Below are 26401 nucleotides of genomic sequence, written 5' to 3' on the forward strand. Positions count from 1 at the left end.
TTCCGGCTCTATTTTCAGCCGGTTGCTGGGCAGATTTGCACAGGCCTCCTGGTGGTGACTCAGCTACACGCTTACAGATTGGTTGATGCAAAGCGACTGTTCCGCAGCCAATCCCGAGCGGGTATGCAAATTTTCTGCTGTTAGCTTCCATCAGCCTGAGGAAGGCAAGGCTCTGCTCCTTGCTGAACTGGTGTAGAGCAGAGCGGCTGCGGGGGTTCCATTCTGGGTGCTTCCGGCATTGAAAGGACAGCCCATCGTTCCATGTGAAAATGAGCAAGCAGCCTTCCAGCTCCCCCAGATGGAAATATTATAGAAAGTCCTTACCACGTTTTAATTAGCTGAAATTATGGAAGCTGGATCTTTCACATCTTGAAGACTTCTTCCCCTCAGTTAGATGTGATGAATGTAAGAGTTCAGCAGTGACTTCTGTTTGTAGAAGCTGTGGTTTAAATAAGTCCAATAAGAAAACAAACAAACAAAAAAAGATACTGAGAAACTATATCTTCCCTAGAGGTCATATTGATAATACTTTTTAATAACCAGCAAGTTCCCGCAAAGAACTGACCAGCCCGTTTTTTAGGTGTATTTTATAATGTTGTTCTTTGCCACTGAGAAAATAGAGTCTTTGCAAAGAACTTCTAAATAATGTTTGTATGTATGGAAAGCATTTAGTGCCTTTTAAAATCAGCATCACTTTTTTTTTGTTGCTAGTTCCCTTATGGCATTTGGTAAATGACCTTTGATATCACTTAACAATGATGCCCTGATTTCAGAGGATGAGACTGATGCTAGGTTGCAAACGTTTGAAAGCCAGGTGCATCATGTAGTTGCATATCCTTAGTCTGTCAAATTATCACTTGAAAATTCACTTATGAAAGAAAAAAAGACTGGATTAGACTGGATTTTATAATGTATATAAAATCTTGTGGATTTCCAGAGGATAGCCACAAAGATGCTCAGACGGCTGGAGCACCTGCCCTGTGAGGACAGGCTAAGAGGGCTGGGGCATTTCAGCCTGGAGAAGGCTCCAAGGAGACCTTACAGTGGTCTTCCAGTACCTGAAGGGGGCCTCCAGGAAAGCTGGGGAGGGACTTTTTAGAAGAGCATGTAGAAACAGGATGAGGGGAAATGGTTTTAAACTGGAAGAGGTTAGATGTAAACTAGATATTAGGAAGAAATTATTTTGAGGGTAGTGAGACACTGGAACAGTGTCCAGAGGTTGCCCTGAGAAGTTGTGTATGTCCCTTCCCAGTAAATATTCAAGGCTAGGTTGGGAGAGGCTTTGGGCAACCTGGTCTAAAGGGAAGTGCCCCTGCCTGTAGCAGCGAGGTTGGAATTACATGATCTAATGTCCCTTTCAACCCAAACCATTCTATGATTTACTCTGGTTTACCAGACCCATAGCCTTGTTTGGGTATTTCTCTGAGTAAGCATAAATCAATATGAACGTCATGTTTTACTGAGCTGGTTCTTCAAAGGGCAGAGTGCAAGCGCAGTCCCCAGTGCTTCCAAGGCAGAGGTCACGTTAGTGATAAAGAAGAACTCCATTTTGATGCTCCTATTGGAATACTAGAGGAACTGCCTGAGCACTGTCCAACAATGGAGGAGAGGTTAAAAACTGCTATGCTTAAGCCCAGATGGGTTCCCAGCAGTTTTATGATCCAACACTTGGATCAGAAACTCAGCTGTCTTGTTTGAAAAAATGGACATGTTGCCCAATGTGCAGTAGGTCAATAAGCACATGCTCAGGAGAGACATTACTTATTTGTTTCAGGTGTGCAGGCCTGGGTGCTCCGTGATTTCCCACATCATCCACTTAAAGAGCCCTTAAGCATTAAAAACACCCTCTGACTACACTCGAGGGCTAACGCTGTTCTAAACTCCAGCTCTTAAGTAGAAATTCCCTAACTTCCCTTTGCCTTGCACACCTGGCAAAGCGTTTTCTATTCTAGAGTTCTCGCGCGTGGCCTCATGGGCTTTTGTTGCTGGGTAGAGTGTGAAGAGCCACTGTCTGATTGGCTGCTCTATCCATCCAATCAGAGGCTGCTGCTCGGTCCCCGGGCTGGGCCGAGGCTGCCGCCTGGCTTCCTGTGCGGGAGGTGAGGGCGGCTGCGCAGGCGTCTCCCTCTGCGGTGCGCTGGAAAAACTACAGCTGCTGCAGTGGGAAGCGCTGCTCGGTGTCAAAACGGCCACTGCTAGTCCCCTCTCTAAATACGGCTAGAAATAAGCTAGAGCCTTAATTGAAGTGAAACTCGGCTTGCTGTATGTAGAGTAGGTGAAATAGGACACGGGGTGATGTCATTTCTCTCAGAAGATGGCACATTTTTCTTTAGCTCTGTTCAGCCAACACATGCTAGCCTAAAAGGCACAAAAATTCATTACCTGTGGTGAGCAAGAAAAAATACTGCTTTCACTTACTGTATGTCCTCAGCTGTGTTTATTATGTCTTTTATATGTTAAGATACAGCTGTTTATGGATGTGTCATACTGTGCATACAGTGTGATAATCAGGCAAGCGTTAGCGGCATCAAAAGATAACACTGATGTTCTATTTCAGCACATGTTCTGGAAAAATACCAGTTTATTTTTTCTTCTTTGAAAATAGTTCTTAAATTTATGACAACTTGCATTCACTTATATTGCTAGAGATGATTTCAACTGAAAACTGCTTCTTATGAGCTGCTGTTTAAGAGGTAGGTTTTGTGCATTGCTTTGATTCTCGCGAACTCTTCCATCTAGAACAGTGTAGTCCTGATCATGAGCTGTCTCCATTTCACTCATTTTCTGTGCTACTTTTTAAGTAGACTTGCATATTGAGGCACTGCTTTTCCTGATCAAAGGCTTTTCACTTCCTTTTTATATTTTTTGTGTTTTTGCAAATGTTTTATGGTTGCAGTGTTTTTGGCCAGCACTGCATAAATCAGGAATCTTGTGCAAATGCTGTTCTAGACTGATGATCTTATGCAAAGCCCATTGAGCACGAATTCAGCTTTCTTCCCCCCAGTGTGTTTCCATGACCTTCTCTTTGTCCGCTGCCTGTTGTCAGGCAGGATTCAGGCAGCTGCTTGCTGATTGGCTGATATTTAGCATATCCTGTGCTGCTCCTATGAGCACTCGATTATAGGCTGGTCCATTGCAGCTAAGCTAATTCCTTTGTTGTTGTAGAGCTGCAATCTCTTTGCAGACTAATAATAATAAGGTATATATAAGAGGAAGTGGGGGGAAGGTTTTCTGGTTGGCTGAAAGAGAAGCCCTTTGTATATTAACTACACTGGCACATTTTGGTTTTACTGTGTATTGCATATTTGGTAATGGGAAATATTTGCAGATTTATTACTGGAAGGAGGTGCCTGATGGTGTGTTTTCTTGTAATCCTGAAGTACATATGACTTTCAAGATTAAAGTGAAGAATTCTTACAGAACAAATATTTGCGGTATTTTGTGTTTCAAAATTGATTATTTTTCTGATGAACTTTATTTAAAAACAAAAACAAACATGCAAATTCTACCAATCTATTTACAGAATTTAACCCTTACACGCTTAGCTCTACATGCAGGACTCGTTGTGTACTGCACTAAACAAATGCTTTTTCTTGAAATAAAAGGTACTCATTGGTTTGTGTCCCTCATGACCAAGTCACAAATGTGATGAGTAAAAACTGAAACTACCCAAACATTATATAAGAGAAACGTATAGCAAATATAGCTAAATTTTAAGTTGTTGAGTTTAAAATTAAACACATTCATTTTTTAAACAGTGAGAGTTTGAAGTGTATTTGTGCAAGTCTGAATTCATGTAACCTGCTCTGAAAGGCAACCACTTTACCACTTTGAGTGGAAGGCAAGTATTTATAAGGTGATTGCTTATTGGCTTGCACATATACAACCAAACCTGTCTGAACTGGTTACTGATTTATTTGTATCTTATTTTATTCAGCTCTCACATGAGATCTGTTATTTGGCTGCAGTGTGCTCCCTTGTGGGTACGGCTGGAAACATTTTAAGTCTGGTCTGCAGTGATACGTGATACTTAACCAGCGTTTAGTTTTTATCTTTTAATCTCACCTTTGTGTATATTCTGTAGCTTTTTGGGGATATTCTTTGGTTCCAAAAGATTGTGAGATTGAGCTGAAAATATGCATGAGTAACTCAAATAACTGTCTGACAATGGAATTTTGTAAGACTTTTTTTTTTTTCTACAGTGAATTTGTAAATTGTATTACAGCTTTGTCTTTTTTTTTATAATATCATTAGCTGTAGATAAAACACTTTTTTTTTTTTAATGTATTAGAAACTTAAGTTTATTACCTTGGTGTTTTTGTTCTAAGAGAAAAGATGCATCGATATAAAAAGGTATTGTGATGTTTGAATTTAAACTGTTACTTTTGGCAAATTTGAAAAGGAAGTGTAATTCATTATACTTTATGTTATATATATATGAATAAAAGATAGTTTAGATAATTAAGGAAACTATAGAGAATAGAAATACTATTTTGCTTTAAGTTACATTTTATGATTATACAAATGATGCATTTATAAACTTGATTTTAAGTTTTGTGTGAGAATTTTTATTAATCTGTTAAAATATCTTTTGATCACAGTAAAGATTGTAAATTCTGTGATATGTGAAGTTTCAAAGACAAAAGATCTGTGTAGTGCTCATAAAACAAAGCATTCTATTTAAGGAAATCACATACTTTTCTCTCTTAATTTTGAGTTTGAGGCCCTTTATCTTTGTAATAGATTAGCAGAAGGCTTACTAGTCGGTTCACCTATCGCGAGTCTTAAGAAATGTTCAAGGTTAGCCAAACCTGGACATTCTTCTTCCCCCCAAATTGGCTCTATGTATCTGTAACAGCATGCATCATAGAATCGTGAGTATGATGAACAGTGCTGTATTATGTGGCAGCCTCATGCATGCTTTTAAAGTGATGTGAAAGAAAAACTTCATTCTCATGTTCTCAAGAAGAAAGAACATATGCTGTCAGAAATTTCATGTCTGAAATACATGTTTCTGAAGATGCATGCATCTGGAATAGGATTTTGTACGCTTGTCCTCACTTCAAGACTGTGCTAAATTACTATTTTACTTGTATTCTATTCTTGAGGAATATGAAGATATTGTATTAGCATGTAGGCAGTCTTGAAAAGCTCCTAACAACTTACCTGGAGGTTTTTTTTGTGTGTGTGTGTGGTAGGAGGTGGTTATGGGATGAGAGCGTTTTCTAAGAACGAGTAAATTGATTTTTCAAATCAGTGTTGCGTTTTGCTCCCACTAGTGGCAATAAAAGTAATAGACAGCCATGTCCAGAAACTTGTTCAGACATGCAGAAATGCATATCTTCAAGGTATAGTTGTGAGTCTATAAGCAGCTGATAAAATCTTTGAAGGTCTGTTTGATCTGTTGCCAAGGTGTGAATGCATCTGTTATTTAAGCACTATCTGTTATACAAATACAAGAACTCTGGATTGTCAAAAAAGAAAAAAATTGAAATATTGTGATAGGAGATCTCAGTGCTCATAAGAAATGGAAAACAGAGAGGAAAAAAATACAACTTTTATCTCTTACCATTTTGCCTGTGCTTTTTGACAAGTTGTGGTAACTGAGGGTGATAGAAGCCCTTGCACATATAGTATGATATGTTGTGGTTGTGAAGTCTAGAATTTTATCTTAATAGTTGAACTTTTACTTTAGACTATATGTTCATCTTACATCTTAAAATATCCTAGTTTAGCAACATAGAAATACTAAATAATTTCCTTCATTTAAAAAAAAAAAAAAGCTGCTTGGAGTAAATAGGGAAGTGTCTAATGGAGCAGTACTGAAAAGATAGAAATAGAAACCTAAAGCACCTATGAAAACAGAGATTGACAACTCTAATCTACTGAAGAGAAGACTGAAGGCCAATCGTACAGCTATTTAATAGTTGTAGACAAGCCTACTTATAAAGAGAGTGGATCCAAACTGTTCCTGTGGTGCTGTAGAATGAATGGTACCATGGTGCAGTGGCTAAGAGTTATATACAGTATGGAAGGTTTAGGCTGGAAAAAACTTCCAAGAGGGATTAGTGCAACACTGGAACAGGTTACTTTTCGACCATAACTCCTTGTGCTATCACTACTCACCACTGAGAAAAGCCTGATCTCATCCATTTGCCATAATGTTTATAAACATTAATCAGATCCCCCCTCAATCTTCCTTTCCCCAGACTGAGCAGACCCAGGTCACTCAGTCTTTTCTCATACTCCCATATGAGATGCTTCAGGCCCTTTATCATCTTTGTGGCCCTCCGTTGGACTCCTTCTAAGAGATGCCTGTCTTTTTAGAACCTGGGCACCCAGAAGTGGTGGTCTAAATGTGACCTCACCAGGGTAGAGGAGGAGGAGGATCACCTCCCTCGACCTTCTGGCCACCTTCTTGTTATTGTACCCCCAGGATACCATTGGCCTTCTTGGCCGCAAGAGCACAGTACTGGCTTATGGCCAACAAGATTAATCAATTAATGCTAAAGCAATATATAATCTGTTAGGACTGTCTCAGCTGATGCAGCTTAATCTGACCCAAAAGCATAAGCACTCAGAGGTGAAATGGTTGACTAGATGATCTTGAGAGATCATCTTTTTTTAAAAAAAAAAACTACTTTATTCCATTACATATTCTTTAAATATATAGAAATTTTCTTAGTTATTTGATATAATTATTTTTGTCATTTATTCCAGTTATGGTTGGTTTTATTTTTTATTTAAGTTTGTCTGAAACTTCTGACATTACATAGATTTAGAAAGGTAAAATAATTATCAACTGATAGGGCAAGATAGTATCTGTTTTGAAAGAAGTGTGCTTGCTTTTACATTGGCTCAATACCCTTTCTAGCTAGAAACTTAATCGTATCCCTGCTGTAATGATACTGAGTTGTTTAGTCTGTATTACTACATGTCATTAAAGTAATTGTGTCATCTCAGTGAGTTTTACATGCTTATATTTGTTCAGCATACGTAGAAATCTGCACTTGCTTTTCATAAGGAGAAACAAAATTTAATCATTTTGTCAGTTGTTTTGGATTTTGTAGATAGTTACAGTAGTTTGCTTTAAAATGCGCAAAAAGTAAATTTCAGCAATAGTCTTTCTTTAAAACCCCTGTTATAATAATAATAATAAAATAATAATGGCCTTCAAAAGTCTTATGGAACTTTTTTTTTTTTAAGGGTCAAGATGGATAGCACAGATGAACCTCAGAAAAAAGTCTTCAAAGCACGAAAAACAATGAGAGCAAGTGATCGACAACAACTTGAGGCTGTCTATAAGGCTAAGGAAGACCTGCTGAAGACAGCTGAAGTTAAACTGTTAAATGGAAAGCATGAGAACGGAGATTCTGATTTAAATTCTCCTTTAAGCAGTACGGACTGTATGGAGGACAAGAGGGAAGTTAATGGCCTAGTGGATTCTAATGAAATTAGTGAAATCAAAAGACCTGAAAGTAGGGCAGAAAGTATAGTCAGTGACCTAGAACCTAAACCTCTCTCTCCAGAGAATGTTACTCGTGAACAAGATACTGATATTGCGTTAGTTTGTGAGGCTGAAAACAGAGTGCTTGGTAGCAGTAAAGTTAACTTCCATGAAGAAAATAACATAAAAGATCATTTGGACCAAAGAGAGAGTGACGCTTCATCAGAAAGTGACAGTAAATCAAACTGTGATAATAGCTCCTCCGTTGAGGAGAGAGGAAAAACGAGTGACTTAACTATTATTTCTAGTTCACCTGTTGAAGAGAAAAAGAAGGCTGGAGAAGTAATTGTTGAAGATTCTGTTGGGGAAGAGGCTATCTCTAGCAGTATGGAAACTGATCAGGAACCAAAAAATCAAGGAGATGGCACTGCAGGTCTTTCAGAAACTGTAGTTGAGAAGGCAGTAGATGAGTCAAGTGAAAGTATCCTGGAGAATACTGACTCTATGGAAGCAGATGAAATTATTCCAATTTTGGAAAAACTAGCTCCTGCTGAAGACGAGATGAGCTGTTTTTCTAAAAGTTCTCTGCTTCCAGTGGATGACACAGCCCCAGATTTAGAAGAGAAGATGGACAACTGTTTGGGTTCACCACTGAAGCAGGAAAGCAATGAAAGTCTGCCAAAAGAGGCTTTCTTAGTGCTGTCTGATGAAGAGGATCCTTGCGATGAGAGGGAGCATGCTGAAGTGGTACTATCAAACAAGTCAGGTCTTCCAGGTAGGAGTTTTTTAAATTGGTAGCTTTGATTCGTCTGGAATTTTGTTCATTTCTTAAAATGACATACATTTGACATGTTTCTAAGTCTGTGTTTAAGAACTTCAGTCTTTTGGGTATACAGGGGGAAGTAATGAATTTTAGGAGCATGTGAGAATCATATCAGCGTCTTTGTAATTGAAGGTGATAAACCATATTGAGTGAAGTAATGAGCTTTTTAATTTTTTCCAGTATTCTTCAGCATTGCTGGTGTGAGCATTTGTTCTCGCATTAGTATTGTGAGCAGCAAATGAAGAACTTGAAAGGCATTAAAGCGATATTTTATCACAGAGAAACTCTTAAAAGCAACAAAGAGAGGTCTAGCCAACATCTAACCAAAGATCAGTATTAATTTTTGCCACATTTATGGTATTTTTTCTTCCCTCTTGCCATTTCTAAAAAGAAAGAAAAAAAAGTGTTAAGTTGGGTTATTGTCACACACAAGCATTCGATAAATCAAACAGTATTCCAGTTCATACCTTTTTCTCTCTCTTGTTTTTTTCCATAACTATTTTTGTTAAAGGATTCTGTTCTGGCAGTGTATATTCCTGTAGTGATGTTGAGTCAGGCATATTCTGAACGTAGAAAACTTTCAAACTCTGCATCCAGACTTTAAATATATAGTCATATATATCATATGTACAGCTAAAAGCAGCATTTTTATATCATAATATCTTTCTTATTCTTTCTGGAACTTGCATTCTCAAGTAATTGCAGGAAAAAGTAGAAGCTATTCACCAGTTTTTATTTTGTTTGCATGCTCATATAAGCATGTTCAGAGGCCTAACAAAAGACAGTCTTACCAACTACTTTTATGTAGTCTTGCAATTTGAGGGATGGAATTTGTAGCTGAGAAAGACTGAAATTAGCACCAAAAATTATCACAGTCCCCCCATCACTTTTCATAAATGGGTGGGAGGGGTGGAAGAACGTAAAAGGGAATAGTTGCCAGATGTGGTACAGGATATATTGGAAAAGAAATGTACTAACTTATTGTTCCTAAGGAGAAGAAGGGATTTCAACTTTCTTCAACACGCTCATAAATTTTAAGGATGAAAACATGTTAGTAATACAGACATAGCATAACCCCCATTTGTTTCAAATTTCTTTCACCAAATAATGATACTATTAGAGAGGTTTTAGAAGAAAACCACAAATCATGTAGATTATTTTCATGCCATTTAACTTTAACTCAGTGGTTTTATCCAACTTGTATCTGATGACTATGGCAACTGGTTGACATTCAAAAGCATTAATTATATAAAACTGGTACTTCAGTCTTTTCATGCACTTAGCAGAACTAGCAGATACATTCTTGATGTTAAACTGATGTTCTCTGCTCTCTTGTTGCTGTCACGCAGTTTTGTATGCGTAAGTATTTTGCATGGGGCACTCTGTCTTACTGTCTCACTTCTGACAAAATAAAACCAATAAATAATTAATGGATATATTGTTGTTGCTCTCTACTTTTAGTTAAAGAAAGCTATAGCTTCAAGCTGCACTGTTGTTAGCGTTTTATGAAACAATGACCACACTAAGTTAAATCTATTCATTCATGCTTGACTGAGTAAGATCTCAAGAGATTTATCAAGATCAAGCTGTCTTTGTTTATGGGAAGTTAGCACCCATAGTTTCTTATCTCTGTTTTACTGTCGATGAAACTGTCTTTCACTAACTTGTAATCGCAGTTTGGGTCTTGAGTAAATAACTGGAGGCAGTGAGATGAGAATATCTTTCTGGCCATGTTTCAGACTTTTCCTCCTTTTCTGGTGCTAACCTTTAAGTTTATGCCATTTAAAAGTATAATTAATGAGTTGTATAGTCTCTTTAGAGAATTTTATTTGGGTATTAAAATGCACATTTCTCTGGAATTGCAAAAGTGATACCACTGTTTAAGATCTTCCAGTAGATATCTGTGGGTGGGATATGGTGAAGCGAAAAGAGTATGGTATGTACCTGTGTAGAAGTTGTAGTGCATTATGAATCCCTTCTCTAAAATGTATGTTACAAATAAATCAGTGATTGTTGTTCTTATCACAGTTTAAGGCTTCTCTAATTGGATACGAATTAACTTAGGATAACAAGGTGGCTTTTTTTTTTTTTCTTCTCATCTTAATTAGAAAGAAGCACACTGTGGTCACAGAGAAACCTCAGCTCTGAAGCAAAAGGCTATAAGTGAATATTGAATATTGGACTACTGTTTGCAGAAGCCTAAAATGATTGTACCCAGCAATATTTTTCTCTGTTCTGGACAGAATAATTTCTTGACTAGTAATTTTGTTTTCTGTCAGCTGTAACAGTTGGAGACTTCTGTAGTTGCATGAATGCAATTGCAACTGTTCCTAAAAGGAATACTGGCCAGTGAAGTGTATTCTGTCGTTAGTGGTAATACATTAATTTCTGCATGCTAGCTTCTTAAAGTTTCCCATTAAGTTGCCAAGAAGGGAGCTCAAATTTTTCCAAATAATAGATTCTACATGAAATATATTGAGGAAATCTTCTGGGGTCAGAAGATTGCCTAAGCTTAAACTTATTCATTATTTTTATTTCTGTTAAGACGCATATTGGCAGAACTGCCATCCAAACATGCATTCAGTCAGCTACTGCAGAGATCTGAATGTTTGCAGTTGTAGGAGTTCTTAAAAGGTATTTTCAGCTGTTCAGTGACAGGAAAACATGTAGTCAGAAAAAAAAAAAAAAAAAAAAAGAAAAACAAAAACAAATGAACAGACCAAGAAACAAAAATCAAAACTGCAATATTCAGTTCCACAACAGATAAAATCAGCTATTAAGATGACATTTCTGTTTGTGTTAGTAACGCAGTAAATACAGTGATAGCATAATTATATTATCAATTATTTTTTTTAAGGTTTGCATTCATTACTTCTACTTGTCTACTTGTCATGATGATGACTTCTTGGCTTAACAGCAAAACATAAACTATGATCCATTTTTAAAATTCTCCGTATGATGATTCCTAACTGTAAGAGTTTAGCTGGAGTTGTGTTTAAACCACTTTTACTCTGTATATACAAAGAGTGATGAAAATTTGTAAGCAGTGAGCTTCCTCAGCCTTGAAATAGCTATGTAAAACAAAACAACAAATCAAAAACAATCATAGAATCATAGAATCACAGAATGGCCTGGGTTGAAAAGGACCACAATGATCATCTAGTTTCAACCCCCCTGCTATGTGCAGGGTCACCAACCACCGGACCAGGCTGCCCAAAGGCACATCCAGCCTGGCCTTGAATGCCTCCAGGGATGGGGCATCCACAACCTCCTTGGGCAACCTGTTCCAGTGCGTCACCACCCTCTGTGTGAAAAACTTCCTCCTAATATCTAACCTAAACCTTTCCTGTCTCAGTTTAAGACCACTTCCCCTTGTCTGGGCACAATCCACCCTCGTAAACAGGCATTCCCCTTCCTGTTCATATGCTCTCTTCAAGTACTGGAAGGCCACAATGAGGTCTCCCTGGAGCCTTCTCTTCTCCAAGCTAAAGAAGCCCAGTTCCCTCAACCTTTTCTCATAGGAGATCATCTTAGTGGCCCTCCTCACATCAGCCATCTCTTTCAGAACCCTAGGATGGATATCATCTGGCCCCATGGATTTATACTCGTTCAATTTTGTGAGGAGGACTTGGACTTGTTCCACCATTACAGTGGGACAGAAACCACTCCCCACACCCTGACCTAGAGGCTCACAGTCCTGGCAGACACAGGAAGCCTGACCACCCATGAAGACTGAGGCAAAGCACTCATTGAGTACCTCAGCTTTTTCTATGTCTGAGGAAGCCAGCTCCCTGTTACCTTTCATCAGAGGGGGAACACTCTCCTTGGCCTGTCTCTTCCTGCCTATGTACCTGTAGAACCCCTTCTTGTTATGTTTCACATCCCTTGCCAAGTTCAGCTCCATCTGTGCCTTGGCTTTCCTACTCCTGTCTCTACACACATGACGATCAAAATCCACACATATGAAGAAAAAAAAATAATAACCCTTCAGCTTTGAAACTATGATGCTACTAAAAGCATCCTAGATATGTGAATGTTTCAGTGAAATATCTTTTTTTTTGGTTGAACATTTAAAATCTGCAACTTACGGAAAAAGTGCTCTTGAACTTTGAGAGTCTCCTTTAGATTCTTTTGTGAATGAGTCTCACAGGTATCAATTATGTGCATGGAATTTATCTGTAGATCTTTAAAAAGTGAGTAGTAGAGCTACTATGATGCTTTGTTACCTTGAAAGTAAGTCAGATTGGTTTTGAGAAAATTTTGTGGTTTGAATCATTATTATTTCTTACATAGATTAATAATGTGGAAAAAAAAAAAAACCCTCATAATTTCCGTGGGTTTCTGATTTCTTTTGCTGATTTATTATGTTACTTTATTTTAAATCATCCAAAGAGGGTTCACAGTACAAGTAGAATTTAGTGCTAAGAGACCATCAGTGTTATCTTTGCAGCCTGTAAAAAAGCCTACATAAACTGTGCTGTAATAACTAAATGAAGATAGAAATTGAAGAAGTGTAGCAATCGAGTATTGTATAGCAGAGTTGACTTATTTTGTTATATTCTGGATCTATTTTAATGTAATGCTAATAAGCAGTGTAACTTAATAGTTTTACATTGTATCTAGCAAGCAAAGAAGGCAGCAGTGCAGCCTATATGAAACACTAGAAGAAGTCATGGAACATGCAGTAAGTTTATGGAAATTTCTCCCTTTGTGCAGCTTTTAGAAAGTACTTCCTTGTAAGCTGTGCGGATTTGAGATGTGGTTGATTTTTTTTTGTTTGTTCATTGTTTAACGAACTTTCTGCAGTGTAGGTTTTAAGTGAATGTTGGAAGGGACTTTAAGGGACATTAAAGATCCTCTAGTTCCAAGCCCCTTGTCAGGAGTAAGGTAGATAATTGGATTTAAATTAGGGTGCTTCCTTTTAGTAACAAACATTAAATTAATATCAGTACTTATTAAGAAAAAAGGTTCTTAACTTTTTCCTACCATAAATACTGTGGTTGAATTTGCCAAAGGTAAATAAACATGTTAATAATTTCCTACTGAATTTTTATTTTTTTTTTTCCTAAGTGTAGCTTTCAGACGTAACTTTCAGGCATTGTGTTGGTTTTAAAGCTAAACAAATCCAGAAGTGGATCTATGTTGTACAGTAGTTCAGACTTTTTGCTCTGAAGGTATCTTCTTTTTTTTCATCTCTACATACTTCTCTCTCTCTCTCATGTTTCTTTCTCTTCTGTTTTGTAAGCATTCTAAGCTCACAAGTCAAAAGAGGACTCTGTGTGTAACTTTCTGTAAGTCAATGTAAGTAACACATTTTTTTTCTTGTTTGTAGAAGAGGTGGGAAAAAATGAGGAGGAGGACAAAGAAAGAGAAGTGGTCCACAAAGAAGAAGAAAAACTCACAGAGAGAGGTATGTAATATCAACACTATTCTGCACTGATGGCGCATATTAGAAACACAGAGTCATTGAAGTATCAAGGATAACTGAAGGAAAGGTTTCTCATTAAGGTCTGAGCCAAAATAGGCATCAGAGATTTTTTCTATCATTTGCTATCCCGTCAGCAGTAGGGGGCATATTTTCGCTAGTTAACCTTATGCTACTAATATACTGGTAGAAAGCACTTACTGCTTACTGTTCACGTTCCTCACTAGATTGAGCTGAAGGTGGCCTTTAACTTTCTGAACCCCATCCCTGCACACTTCCTGTTTTTAGATTCTTATGATGTCATTCTGTCCATTGCAGATGGGAATCTTTGTTCCCTACAGGTAGGGAATCATCCACAGTTACTGCTCTTGATTTCTGCATCATGCTGCTGAATGGCTCAGGCTCAGATAGTTCAGGCGTTTCCCTGGGCAGAACTTCCAGCAATCTGAAATGACAAGATCCAAATCTTTAGTTGTCCTGTGCACCTCCTGGCATATTGGGAGCCACTGGTGCTTCCTACCTTTGTCATTGTTGGAGTTTGCATTTTGCAACAGGACAAACTCTGGCTGTGTAGCTGGAGGTTCTGGTTCTTGAAGCTGCAGGATCTTACAGTTCATCCAGTCAATCTCTGTCTAATTATCTCTGATGTTATTCCATCTCCTGACCTCCTTCCATAGCTTCTTTGCTTGGTGACATGACTGCCCCACTAGTTTATACCTCCTGTAGGCAAGAAGTTCATGTCTCTCTGCCAGGGCTTCATACAGAAGGGGAGGCCCTAGATGGTCCAGGTGGCTTGAGATTTGCAAAGCCATATTCTCACCCAGCAGAGCTCTGTTTGCGTTGGGACTTGGACATGACAAGGGGAACTGTCCCAGTGGCTGGTGATGATGTCACATGGTAGATCGCCACCGTTGCTGAGCATGGTGACCATGACCACCTTCTGTGCACCCTACAAAGTTTTGCAGCTGTTGTTGGCCATGCCCTGGGAGCTGTGTTTTAGGCCCTGGGAGCTGTGTTTTAGGCCCAGCCATTATTTAGGCTTCTCGCCAGTATGTGTTGATGGGATGTTTTAGTGTCCATAAGGTGTTAACTAGAACATAAGTGCAAAACACCCTTCAATCAGGAACAACTGATGAAACTCACTCAAAGCTGTTATTGTTTTCAGGAGTCACAACTTTCCACTGCTATCCTTTCCATTAGCAGCAAGCATCCTCAAGTTCTTCAAAAATAATCAAGCTGCATTATGACTAAATGTAGCTTCTGCTTCAGAACAAATTACTGAACATGTTCTGATAAATAAATACTTCTTGTATGTTACAAGCTAATTGTTTCATTTGTGAATGGTTCGATTTCTTCTCATATGACTGACTGGGAGTAGGCAAACACTGTACAGAAAATGCTAGAAAACTTGTCTCCAGTAGACTTTGGATAGTTTTCTAACTTTGCAGTTTTAAATTTATTTACTTTCTACAGGCTTTTCTGATGGATGGAAGAAAGCTTGAACTGTAGCTGTTTTTATTCATTTGTCACTGTTTACTGTCATTCTGAAAAAAACAAAAACAAAAAATCACACCCTAGACATTTAAACTGTTCACAGATAATCAGCATTCTGCAGTGCTTATATGGAGTCTTGTAGTCCTGTTGTATTCACGTAAAATGTGAATACCTATGCTCTCATTTTTTTTTTAGATAAAGGTTGTTGCACAGAGTTTTAAAATTGCCTTTTAATATTTTTAGTACACTAGAGTCTTTTTAGTGCAGCTCTTAAAATGGAAAACCATCAGAAATTTGACCATCAGAAAATTAGAAAATAATCTCTGAAGTTAAAAATATGACTCGCACAGTGTGTGTAATATAATTAAAGAAAAATGGAAAGTCGCTATTTGTTGTGCTTTTTCAGTCTCCAGTATCTACTAATCCTGTCTTTCTGACTCATCCTCAAATGTGAAGCTTATGGTCTTTGATGTTTGGATGGTCAAACACACACAGAATGGTCTATAACTTTCTTTACTTCCCTTTACCTAGGCACATCATTCTGTATCCATATCGCTAGAGCATATGGTGCCAGGAGCTGGAGGAATGAATGAGGTCTCTTTTTGCTCTTCTGTGCTTCATCTCTGTAATGAAAATAACCTTCATAATATAGTTCTGTTTTGAGCCTCTTCTTTCATCAGGTTTTTACTTTCCTTCTTGCTCAAATAGTAAGAAAAAAGTCTGATTGCTCTCTTATTTAGAGGTTGGGGATACAGGTTAAGAATTCATGACAGATAGGAAAGAACTCTGTGCTAACACAGGCAGAGTGAAGTAGAAGTTTTAATTGGCTAATAGGTTACTGAAAAATAAAAACTTTTTTCAGAAGGGGGTTTTATTTTGCTTTTGAGAAGCCATGTTACATTGCAGGATGGTGCTGATAGGAAGAGGAAGAAATGGAGGCAGGGAAGAGGGGAATGGTTGTGTGGTCTTGCATTTGAGGTAGTGGTTTGGTGAATCACGAAGCAGAACTCTTGGCAGCAGTGTATGAAGACAAAGGGACTTGTTCTCTTTTGATGTTGTTCAAATACATTGTTTTTCTGAAGGCATTCTTACTGTTCTAGAATGAAAAATGCTTAAATAAAAAAAAAAAGAAACTTCATAATATTCATGCTATTCTGCAGCTATCTGTTTGGGGTTGGTTCTTCTGGTTGTTCTTTTTATTTTGCTTTGATTTGGTTTCTGTTTGTTTGTTTTTAAGATTCGTCATCAGCAGTTGTATCTAATTGTTTCAGGTGAAATGTCAAGAAGAAAGCGTTCAAAATCTGAGGACATGGACAGTGTACATTCTAAACGGCGTCGATATGTTGGAGTAGAAGATTATGAAGCAGAATTCCAAGTGAAAATTACAGCCAGAAGAGATGTTGACCAAAAGTTAGAAAAGGTAGAGTGGAAATGAAGAATGAAGATGGCAAAACCGTATCTCATATCTTTATTTTCTCTTGCCACTTTACCTGTCTTTTCCCACGCACTCGCTAGTCAAGTACACATAAGCTTTCTCTCATTATTTGGTTTAAAATTATACATAATTAAAATAACAACAGAGGTTCAATTTACAAAATCCTAGGTAGCCTTGCTTAGACTAAATGCCATTTGGAATGCATGTCACAAGAGTTATATTTGAAATGTGTTAAGCATTTAAATTCTTAAGTGAAACGTAACTGTAGATGGAGAATAAAAGAATTTCAGTGAAGGTGGCATTTTAGTGTGATAAATGTTTACATGTGCTTTGCTTTTTGTACCCAGCTTGAAAGAAAGTCTCTCATAAGAATGAGTTATCAAACATAGTGTTTTGCGATTTTTGTAGCGCTATGGTGGTGCATATTGTAACTTCAGTGTAGGATCCAAACAACCACATTTATTGCTTTTTTATTTCTTTTACTTATGGAGATTTTTACTTTGCAATAGTAAAGATTTAGGAGCAGGAGGGGAAAAGATAAATGTAGTAAGTAGACTTTGCAGAAATTAGTCTCCTCTTTTGCCATTTTTATCTTCTGCAACTAAAGCAACACAGGGCATTTCTGCTTAGGAGAAAGTGTGTATCAGAAACTAAAGTTTTATTAAACATTTTTAGTTTCTGTTCTTCAATTGCCATTGTCCCTATCAAGAGTAAAAAAGAAAGGAAAAATTTAACCTCTGTAAACACAACGGTACGAAAACATCTTCTGTTAAGATTCTTTTTATCAATTATAAACCTGTATATATTTATCATACTACAGTGAAATTAATGTATTGAGTTAATGGCAGAAAAGGATATATGTATTTGTCAAAGCAGATGTAAAGATCTTCTTCAGCAATGTAACCATATTCTTATTGTTGACTGTGATAAATTTAATTGATTGACAAGCCACAACCAGTGTCATTCGTGGTAAAATTCTTTTTGAGTTAAGAATATTTTTATAGACAGTCTCCGAAGTTTTAGGATTAATTTTCTTTTCCTTTTTTTTCCCGTCCTAATTTAACAATTTGGCAGGTTATCCAGAGAGTGCTAGAAGAAAAACTTGCTGCTTTACAGTGTGCTGTATTTGACAAGACTCTGGCAGACTTGAAAATGCGAATAGAGAAAGTAGAATGTAACAAGAGGCATAAAACCGTGCTTACTGAACTACAGGTGAGTGTATATTGAATTGCATACAAAAGTCAAACTTAGCAAGTTCCTCAGCATTTAGTAATAAGTTTCCTGTTGCTGCTGTTTGGGAAGGTAGTTTGATTCCACAGAGGGAGGAGAGGAGAAAAAAAAGGTGAATAAATAGATTATCTTTGTGCAGTTGTGAATGGCAGTGAAAAGTCATGCATAACATAGGATTGTGATACACACTGGTGTCTTTCTGCTGCTCCAAAGTCATACAGTAATACTGTGTTTCATGGAAAGAATATTTTCATAGAATCATAGAATCACAGAATGGCCTGGGTTGAAAAGAACCACAATGATCATCTAGTTTCAACCCCCCTGCTATGTGCAGGGTCACCAACCACCGGACCAGGCTGCCCAAAGGCACATCCAGCCTGGCCTTGAATGCCTCCAGGGATGGGGCATCCACAACCTCCTTGGGCAACCTGTTCCAGTGCGTCACCACCCTCTGTGTGAAAAACTTCCTCCTAATATCTAACCTAAACCTTTCCTGTCTCAGTTTAAGACCACTTCCCCTTGTCTGGGCACAATCCACCCTCGTAAACAGGCATTCCCCTTCCTGTTCATATGCTCTCTTCAAGTACTGGAAGGCCACAATGAGGTCTCCCTGGAGCCTTCTCTTCTCCAAGCTAAAGAAGCCCAGTTCCCTCAACCTTTTCTCATAGGAGAGGTGCTCCAGTCCTCTGATCATCTTAGTGGCCCTCCTCTGTACCCACTCCCAAGAGCTCCACGTCCTTTCTGTACTGGAAGCCCCAGTCCTGAACGCAGTACTGCAGATGGGGCCTCACAAGAGCCGAGTAGAGGGGGACAATCACCTCCCTCTCCCTGCTGGCCACCCCTTCTTTAATGCAGCCCAGAACGCAGTTGGCCTTCCAGGCTGTATAAACTTCTGGTTTGTGTAATTTCTTTAATGGTTCTTGTGTTTGTGGTTTTGTTCATTTGTTTTTCTCTTCTTTCCATTTAGGCTAAAATCTCTCGATTGACAAAGCGGTTTGGAGCTGCCAAGGAGGACATGAAGAAAAAACAGGAAGTAAGAACTGCATTTGCTGTATTTGTATTTCTGAGCTAACCTAAGCCTTGCATTGAGGAAATTTTGTATGCAGGAATATGTGACCTGTTTCAGTGGTGTTCACAAAGTAGGTTTGTCTTATTTGACTAAAAGTGAGCCATTCTTACGAACAGAGTCTTTAGCATCTATTCAGTAGTTCTCATTTGCACAGGAGGTCCTTTATACATTGTTAGTGTGCAAGCACCTTAAATTATATGTAAGAAAATGTAATTTGCTTCAATATGAAGAGTATAGGATGAATATCAGCTTGTAGGGAGGGAAGGAGGGAAAGAGGAATAAATACAAACAAAAGCATTCCTCTGTCTAGAGTAAGTATTTTGGGTTAGTTACTGTGACGAAGTGGGAGCTAAAAATTCATAATAGTTCAAAAAGAAATATTGATTCTTGTGCTATAAAATTCTAAAGACAAGCGGCTTAGAGAGAGAGAGTATGTAGGAGTGAGGCAGGTAGGACCAAATAGTTTCTAGAGATTTGTAAAACATGTCTAGTTTTTCCTCCTGAAATCATAAACCTCATGTAGAAAGGAATCTATATAGAGTACAGTTAATCCGCAAGCTGATGTAGTTGTTTTGTTTTTCTTTGTATTTTTGTTTCTTTTTTAGAATACACCAAACCTATCTCTGTCCTCAGGAAAAGTAGCAAGTAGCACTGCAAATGCAAACAATCTGACATACCGGTAAGCAAAGCACATCACTGCAGTCATGTTAAAATTCAGTGTGGGACACTTGCAGCACCTCATTTAATGGATTTGTTTGTTTTTTAATTAAAGTGTTCTTCATTCATTGCTATTCAACTGTAAAATTCAACTTTTATTCACAGAATTCACAAATGATCAGTATTGAATCCATTCCTAGGTAAACGATGTGTTGTTTTGACAGTTAAAGATGACAGAAGTCTACCAAGAAAATTCTCTTGACAAAAGGCAAATTCAGTGCAACCACTTGTAAACTTGTAAATAAGTAATTCTCTGAGGGCTTTTTTTTGTTTCTTTGTTTTTGTTTTTTAGTAGAGGAATATACAGAGTTAATTTCCTTGTGGGGGCAGAAGATAAATCAGATTATAAAATTAATGAAACTAATAGGTATGCAATATTGTTTCCCCATCATCACTATACCTGTTGAGAAGTGCTAACTGAATCTTCTTTCTATAGAAATATTACCACGGTGAGGCAGATGCTGGAATCAAAAAGGAATGTAGGAGATAGTAAACCAGCAACTCTTCAAGCCCCTGTGAATACAGGTGAGAAACTGGCTATGGACTTTATAAATTAATTTCATGAAAGTTTTATTGCCTTCCATTAATTAAGTAACTAAACAGACCAAAACTATTTTGTAGAAATTCTCACATATTACTCTTAGCTGCCTACCACATTCCCACAGTTTAGAATGGAATCATTCAGTTAGAAAGGACCTTCAGAAATCATCTGGGACAACTGCCTGACCTTTTGAGGGCTAACCAAAGATTAAAACATGTAATTCAGGATGTTGCTGAAATGTTTAACACTGACAGGCAAGGGACATCAACCACCTCTGCAGGTAGACTCTTCCAGTGTTTGACCACCTTCACAATGAAGACATTTTTCCTTATTTGTAGCCTGAACCTGCTTGATACAGCTTAACACCATCCCCATACATCCTGTCCTCAGTTACCATGAAGAAGAGACCAGCACCTTCCTCTTCACTTTTTCTTCTCAGGAAGTCTTTGAGAGCAATGAGATCACCTTTTAGCCTTCTCTTCTCCAGTCTAGAGTCCCAAGTGTCCTCAGCCTCTCCTCATAGCTCATTCCTTCCAGCCTTTTTATCATCGTTGTGCTCTCTTCTGGATGGCATTTATGTTTGTGTGATGTGCTTACTAGGCGAGGCAAAAAATACATTGACATGGCCAACCAGAACATGTGGGCAAATTAAATGCTACAGCAGACTGCTTGCCTGGGTAAGGCAGAAAAACATGAAGTTTCTCCACTGCTGAAGTTTCTCCACTGCTGAGAAGTGAAGCACATGGCTCACAGGCCATTTTTTTGCACTTGATTATTGTAGGATGCTGATTATCATGCCCTCTGACTAGTGGCTATAAAAATTGAGTGGGGAATTAAGGGAAGTCACAAGCCTCATTTCTTAAAGGAATCATTGACAAGTGAAATTCCAATATTGGAATTTTATAAGGAATTTAGAATCAAAACCACAGTTAATTATATTCGTGTATCAACACCATCTTCAGTTTTAAAATTCTGTTTACTTAAAACTGATTATTTTTTTTTTTCAAAACCAGGACATAATAGGAATGTAATGGCTATATTTGGTATATTATACTACTGATCTTTAGATTTAATCCCAAAATTTTGTTGTGTAAAAGCAAATACCTTCTTTGGCACATTAATCATTATTTCAGTAGAACCTTCTGGTTAAAATGTCCTACCCATACAGAGCAACTTAGTCAAGTTGATTTCGTTTTTCTCTTCTTGTCTTTTCTGAAGGACCAGTTGTTCTACTCTTTCTGTCGCAGGTGTTTAAAGTGCTTCATGTATTTTCATCATTTGAATCTCAGCTCATCAAGCCTCTGCGTCTTAATTGTTCGTAATTTTTGTCATTTGTATTTAGTTCTTTCAAATAGAAATATGGTATACACTATCTTAAACTAGACCATTGAATTTCACAGTGTACAACAGAAAAAAAAGCACACACAGCCTTTCTTTGAAAATAAAAGTAACCATTTTTTCATTGTTGTGTTGGAGCGGATCTACCCTCTTGGTTCAAATTCTGTTTTTATGTTTGTGTGTAGCACCAGCTTCCAGTCTTGCTGCTCCTCAGACACCTGTCAGTGGACATCCTAAGCCTCAGACTCCAGTGACCTCTAGCCCTCTGACAACAGCAGTTATTTCGACGGCTAACACAGCTACAGTTGTAGGCACAAGCCAAGTGCCCAGTGGCAGCACTCAGCCAATGTCTGTTTCATTGCAGTCTTTGCCTGTAATATTGCACGTGCCTGTTGCAGTATCGTCTCAACCTCAACTCCTTCAAGGCCACGCAGGAACTTTGGTCACTAACCAGCAGTCAGGCAGCGTTGAATTTATATCTGTACAGAGCTCATCTACAGTTGGTAGCCTTACCAAAACTGCAGTATCTTTGGCATCTACTAACGCAGCTAAACCAAATAACAGCCCATCTGTGTCCAGTCCTGGTGTTCAGAGAAACTCTCCAGCCAGTGCTGGGTCTGTACGGACAACATTAGCTGTACAAGCAGTTTCAACTACACATCCTATTGCACAAACCACAAGGACTTCTTTGCCCACAGTGGGTACTTCAGGACTTCATAATTCTACCAGCAGTCGAGGTCCCATACATATGAAGATTCCCCTCTCCGCATTTAATAGTACAACTCCTACCGAACCACCTACCATTACAGTGCCCAGAGTTGGTAAGTTATGCTTGAATGTTGCCATTAGGAAAAGAGGAGAAAACCATTGTCAAAAGAAAACACAAAATTCTAGTCCTGTGGAAGTTTTGTTTTACTGAAATGTATCTTCTGGGTGCCCTACTGTTGAAATTATCACAATCAAAATCATCTGTCACAGATGTTTTAGCCATTGTTGAAAATCATATCTCATTAGGAATTAACAGTTTGACTCTTTAAGATTTGTTTTATTTAGAACTTGATTTATATTATTCCTAGCATGAAATCAGATACTTCTGTCCTAATATTAACAGTTTCATATTTATATTGTTTGTAGTTTCCTGAAATAATCTGATTGCCTTTCCTAAGAAAAGAAAGTATATTCACTGACTTAACTTTCAAAATACTTAAGCAAAATGGGAGAAAAAAAGCACAACATAATATTAATCTGATTCCAAAGAATTAGATTTAAAGGCTCTTAATTTAAAGCACAGCAAAAGTTCAGATATGATATTTAGCTGAGATATTTTAAAAAGCTTTCTCTCCATCTTCTGCCATGTCGTGACAATTCTCTGCAGTTCTGATATTTTGAAATGTTGACATTTTTATTTGAGCTCAAGATTTTCTTAGTGGTCTTGAGTGAGTTGAAATAATAGCCAAGAGTTTCTAATTGGCACAATATAATGTTAGGATTAATTCAAGTAGGGCTCAACATCACAAATAATTTTATTTCATTTCTCATTTCTAAGATACGTATGTCCAAATATGTTTTCCATCAAAGTGAGAATTATACGCTTTGCATTATTGCATATCTCTAAGGCATCAGAAAAAGAGCTATGAAAGGTCTCTGTGCCCAGAAATATGTATTGTTTTCTGCAGTTCACATTGCATTTGTGTATACCAAGTGGTTTTCTCACCAGAATGGAAACGCTGCTTTGGGCCAGCACAGTTGCTGCTAAGCTCTGGTTAAAATGTAAGGGAGTATGAAGGAAGAATTTTGATTTAAATGTTTACATCAAATATTCAAGCAACTTCTGCTTAAGTTGCTAGAGTAGGTATGTGTTCAGTTGAGTAAATAATACTGTCCCTACTCTGCTTGTCTCATTTACATATTTTCCACTCTAACCATACATTAGTCAGTTTTCATGTGAATGTCTTGAACAACTTTTTTTTTCAGCTTAATATCTTGTCAACATATAGGGGCAAGAGAGATTGGAATTGTGTTTTCTCGTCAGACAACTGAGGGAATTACCCATAAAATATTTGGAATACATGGTCAGACATTTAAGGAAGGGAATGAATTCTAGACTGAAAAGATTTGCTTTTTTTTCCTGTTTTCTCTGAAAAATGGTAGTAATCAAACTTATATACTTGCACTTGGAAATGAGGACTGAAAAATAAGGAACATTTAGTATCAAACAACTTCAAATGTTGCCTTTACATTTGTAGAGTGGATTAGCTGTATTTAGTTTAGTATTGATTAGATACTGCAAATGAACCGATTTCTTGACCCTTCAGAAAACCAGACAAGCAGGCCACCAACAGATTCTTCAGCGAACAAGAGAGCAGCTGAGGGAACAACACAGGTAGGTTGTTGATTATATTTTTGTTTAAACTTCTAAAGTTACAATCCACAGGAGATAAGTTCTTTACCCTCATTGCTCATAATGAAACAACTTCAGGCTGTGGGTGTTTTTTTGTTATTGTTGTGGGGTTTTTTTCTGGTTTGTGTGTTTCTTTGTTGTTGTTGTTTTTTTTTTTTCCCATTCTTTCTAGTTTGTGTCTATTTGTATTTTTCTTCTTCTGATCCAGACTATTACTGGGAGCATGAGCTCCTCATAATCTCTTCAGAAGCTTTCCATTGTGTTTTCCATAAGTAGGTGAGTTAGTAATTCTGGAGAACACTGAAAACATGTCTGATGCAACAGAGCCAACATATGAAAGAAAACTCTGCTTAGTTTTTGTCTAAAGGTCTTAAACTTGAAGCTAAAAGTATTTTGCAAACGATTGCAGCTCTCATTTTTACACTAATTCAAAAGTTATTAAGAAATAGTTATATTTTATTGCCATGTATCTTTAAGAAAAAAAGAAAAACAAAAAGAAACTTTTTCAGGAATAGCTACTTCATAATAAAGAAGAACTTGCAGTACTTCTGGATTCTTCTAAAATTTGTTGGACTTTGCCATTTTAAGGTTAAATTTAAGGTATTCAAAATCATTTGTAATGACGTTTCTATGTACAGATATTTCACAAAGTACTTCACATGTGCATTTCTGTTAACTGGAAGTCATTTTACTAAGGGGAATGAAATTAATTTTTTCTACCCAAAATTTCCACATTTGATGGTTTTTCAAGGTGCACATAAATCTGAATTGTGTTTCTAAGCAAGAAGAAAGTATATTGGACAAGATTCTGTTTTTCACTTGTATAAATAGTCTAGTAAAGATGATCAGTGTTACAGATTATAATCCATGCCTTATTCTACCTTTTTATTAAAGCATCTCATAAAGAATGGTTGTCATTTTTAAAAGATACCTGTGGATTATAGCTATACGAATCTGTCAGTAGTTGATATGGAGGAAAAGCAGTACCAGAATGATTGAGATTTATGGTTTTAAGATATATTTTCAGCATAAGATGTATATTTTGGAATTTTTCATCTTTGGTAGAGTCTGAAACCCGGAAAAGATTTAGCAAAAAAGTTTGTGTGTGTGAGTGGTATTTAGCAATTGAAGGTGAGCAAAAAGGAAGGGATTGGAAGGAAACAAGATACAAGATGCTTTCCGGTTTTCAGTCTTTTAGTGTATGCCTCTAGGATTACTTTCAGTTGAATCAGTTAAAGCATGTGTAATGCCATGGTTAATTAAAAAAAAAAGACCAGATGCATTCTGATTGACTAGCAGGATATGAAACTGACATGCCATGTCATTTGAAAAATCCAGTTAATGCCACCTGCTTTTTGTTATGTAATATCCAAAATATTATGTATTACTCTGCACTTCACAGCTCTCAGAACAAAAAGTAGTTCGCTGTGTGCCGTATACCTGTGGCATATTTGATGGTACAACTTTGATCAATTGTTTCGAAAAGCAATTGAAACAGGAAGAGACTTCTTCAGAAAATAAAGAAGCAATAGAAGCAGCACAGATGAATTTTAACTTCCCTGAGGATGTCCTCTTTGGCTTGGAGGAAGAGGAAGAGGATGCTAAGAGCATCAAAAACACCCACAAGCAGACTGGCTGGGCAGCTAACCTATTAAAGCAATGGCTGGCCAAAAATGGCAAGGATCCTAGCTTTGAATTGGTTCCAGTAAGTGAACTCAATGATATTTTAAGAGAGTTTTATTGCAAAATAAGGAATCATGATGGAAATACCTACAGTGTGGCAAGCTACAAGTCAATGCGTGCTGGCTTAAACCGGCATCTCAAAATGCCACCTTATAATCGTCAGATTTGCTTAATGAAGGACAAAGAGTTTGCTAGTGCAAATATGGTATTTGTGAGTATGCTGAGGATGCTGCGCATCCAAGGAAAGGATGAGACTCACCACCATCCTCCTATAGCTGCTGATGACTTGCGTAAGATTAAACTGTCTGGTGTACTGGGATTGCACAGTCCTGTGGCACTCGTCAACAAGGTGTGGTTTGACTTGCAGTTGCATTTTACCAAACGAGGGAGGGAAATTTTGAGAGATCTGGCTCCAGATGCTTTTGTTGTTGAGAAGGACAAGAACGGGCGTCGTTATGCTATGTTTAGGTATCCTGGCAAAGGAAAAAATGGAGAAGATCCTCATAAAATGGGTAAAATGTATGATATGCCAGGGGACCCAAACTGTCCTGTTTTTTCCTTGGAGCTTTATTTATCTAAGTTGCCTCCAGAGCCTCCGGCCTTTTACCTGCATCCTTTAAAGCTAACAGCAGAGCAAATGAAAGAACAGCCTGTATGGTACAAAAGAGAACCAATGGGTGTGAACTACTTGGGTGCAATGATGCCCAGGATAAGTGTGGCAGCCAGGCTTTCTCAGCGATACACCAATCATTCTCTCCGAACTACCACCATCCAGCTACTGTGTGAAGCAGGACTGGG

The 26401-nt window shown here is 37.7% G+C and overlaps 1 protein-coding gene across 9 annotated transcripts in view; it reads left to right on the forward strand.

The window, feature by feature from the left end:
• ATF7IP (activating transcription factor 7 interacting protein) overlaps positions 1–26401 on the forward strand; it is a 96186-nt gene that overhangs the window by 39870 nt on the left and 29915 nt on the right. For 4 of the 9 annotated variants that reach the window (XM_031600332.2, XM_031600331.2, XM_031600333.2 and 1 more), the window contains exons 2-10: positions 7207–8222; positions 13603–13680; positions 16461–16609; positions 17699–17836; positions 18822–18887; positions 19529–19602; positions 20077–20165; positions 21705–22340; positions 23835–23902. In XM_031600332.2, coding sequence (XP_031456192.2) covers positions 7207–8222; positions 13603–13680; positions 16461–16609; positions 17699–17836; positions 18822–18887; positions 19529–19602; positions 20077–20165; positions 21705–22340; positions 23835–23902 — 2314 coding nt within the window. Of the gene's footprint in view, positions 1–40; positions 122–2081; positions 2694–7206; positions 8223–13602; positions 13681–16460; positions 16610–17698; positions 17837–18821; positions 18888–19528; positions 19603–20076; positions 20166–21704; positions 22341–23834; positions 23903–25322; positions 25626–26401 lie in introns of those variants that run through there. The other 5 variants (XM_090141156.1, XM_090141149.1, XM_090141183.1 and 2 more) reach the window with 4 other exon arrangements.

The sequence above is a fragment of the Phasianus colchicus genome, chromosome 1 (genome assembly GCF_987193195.1).
Source record: "Phasianus colchicus chromosome 1, bPhaCol1.hap1.1, whole genome shotgun sequence".
Classification (NCBI taxonomy): Eukaryota; Metazoa; Chordata; class Aves; order Galliformes; family Phasianidae; genus Phasianus; species Phasianus colchicus.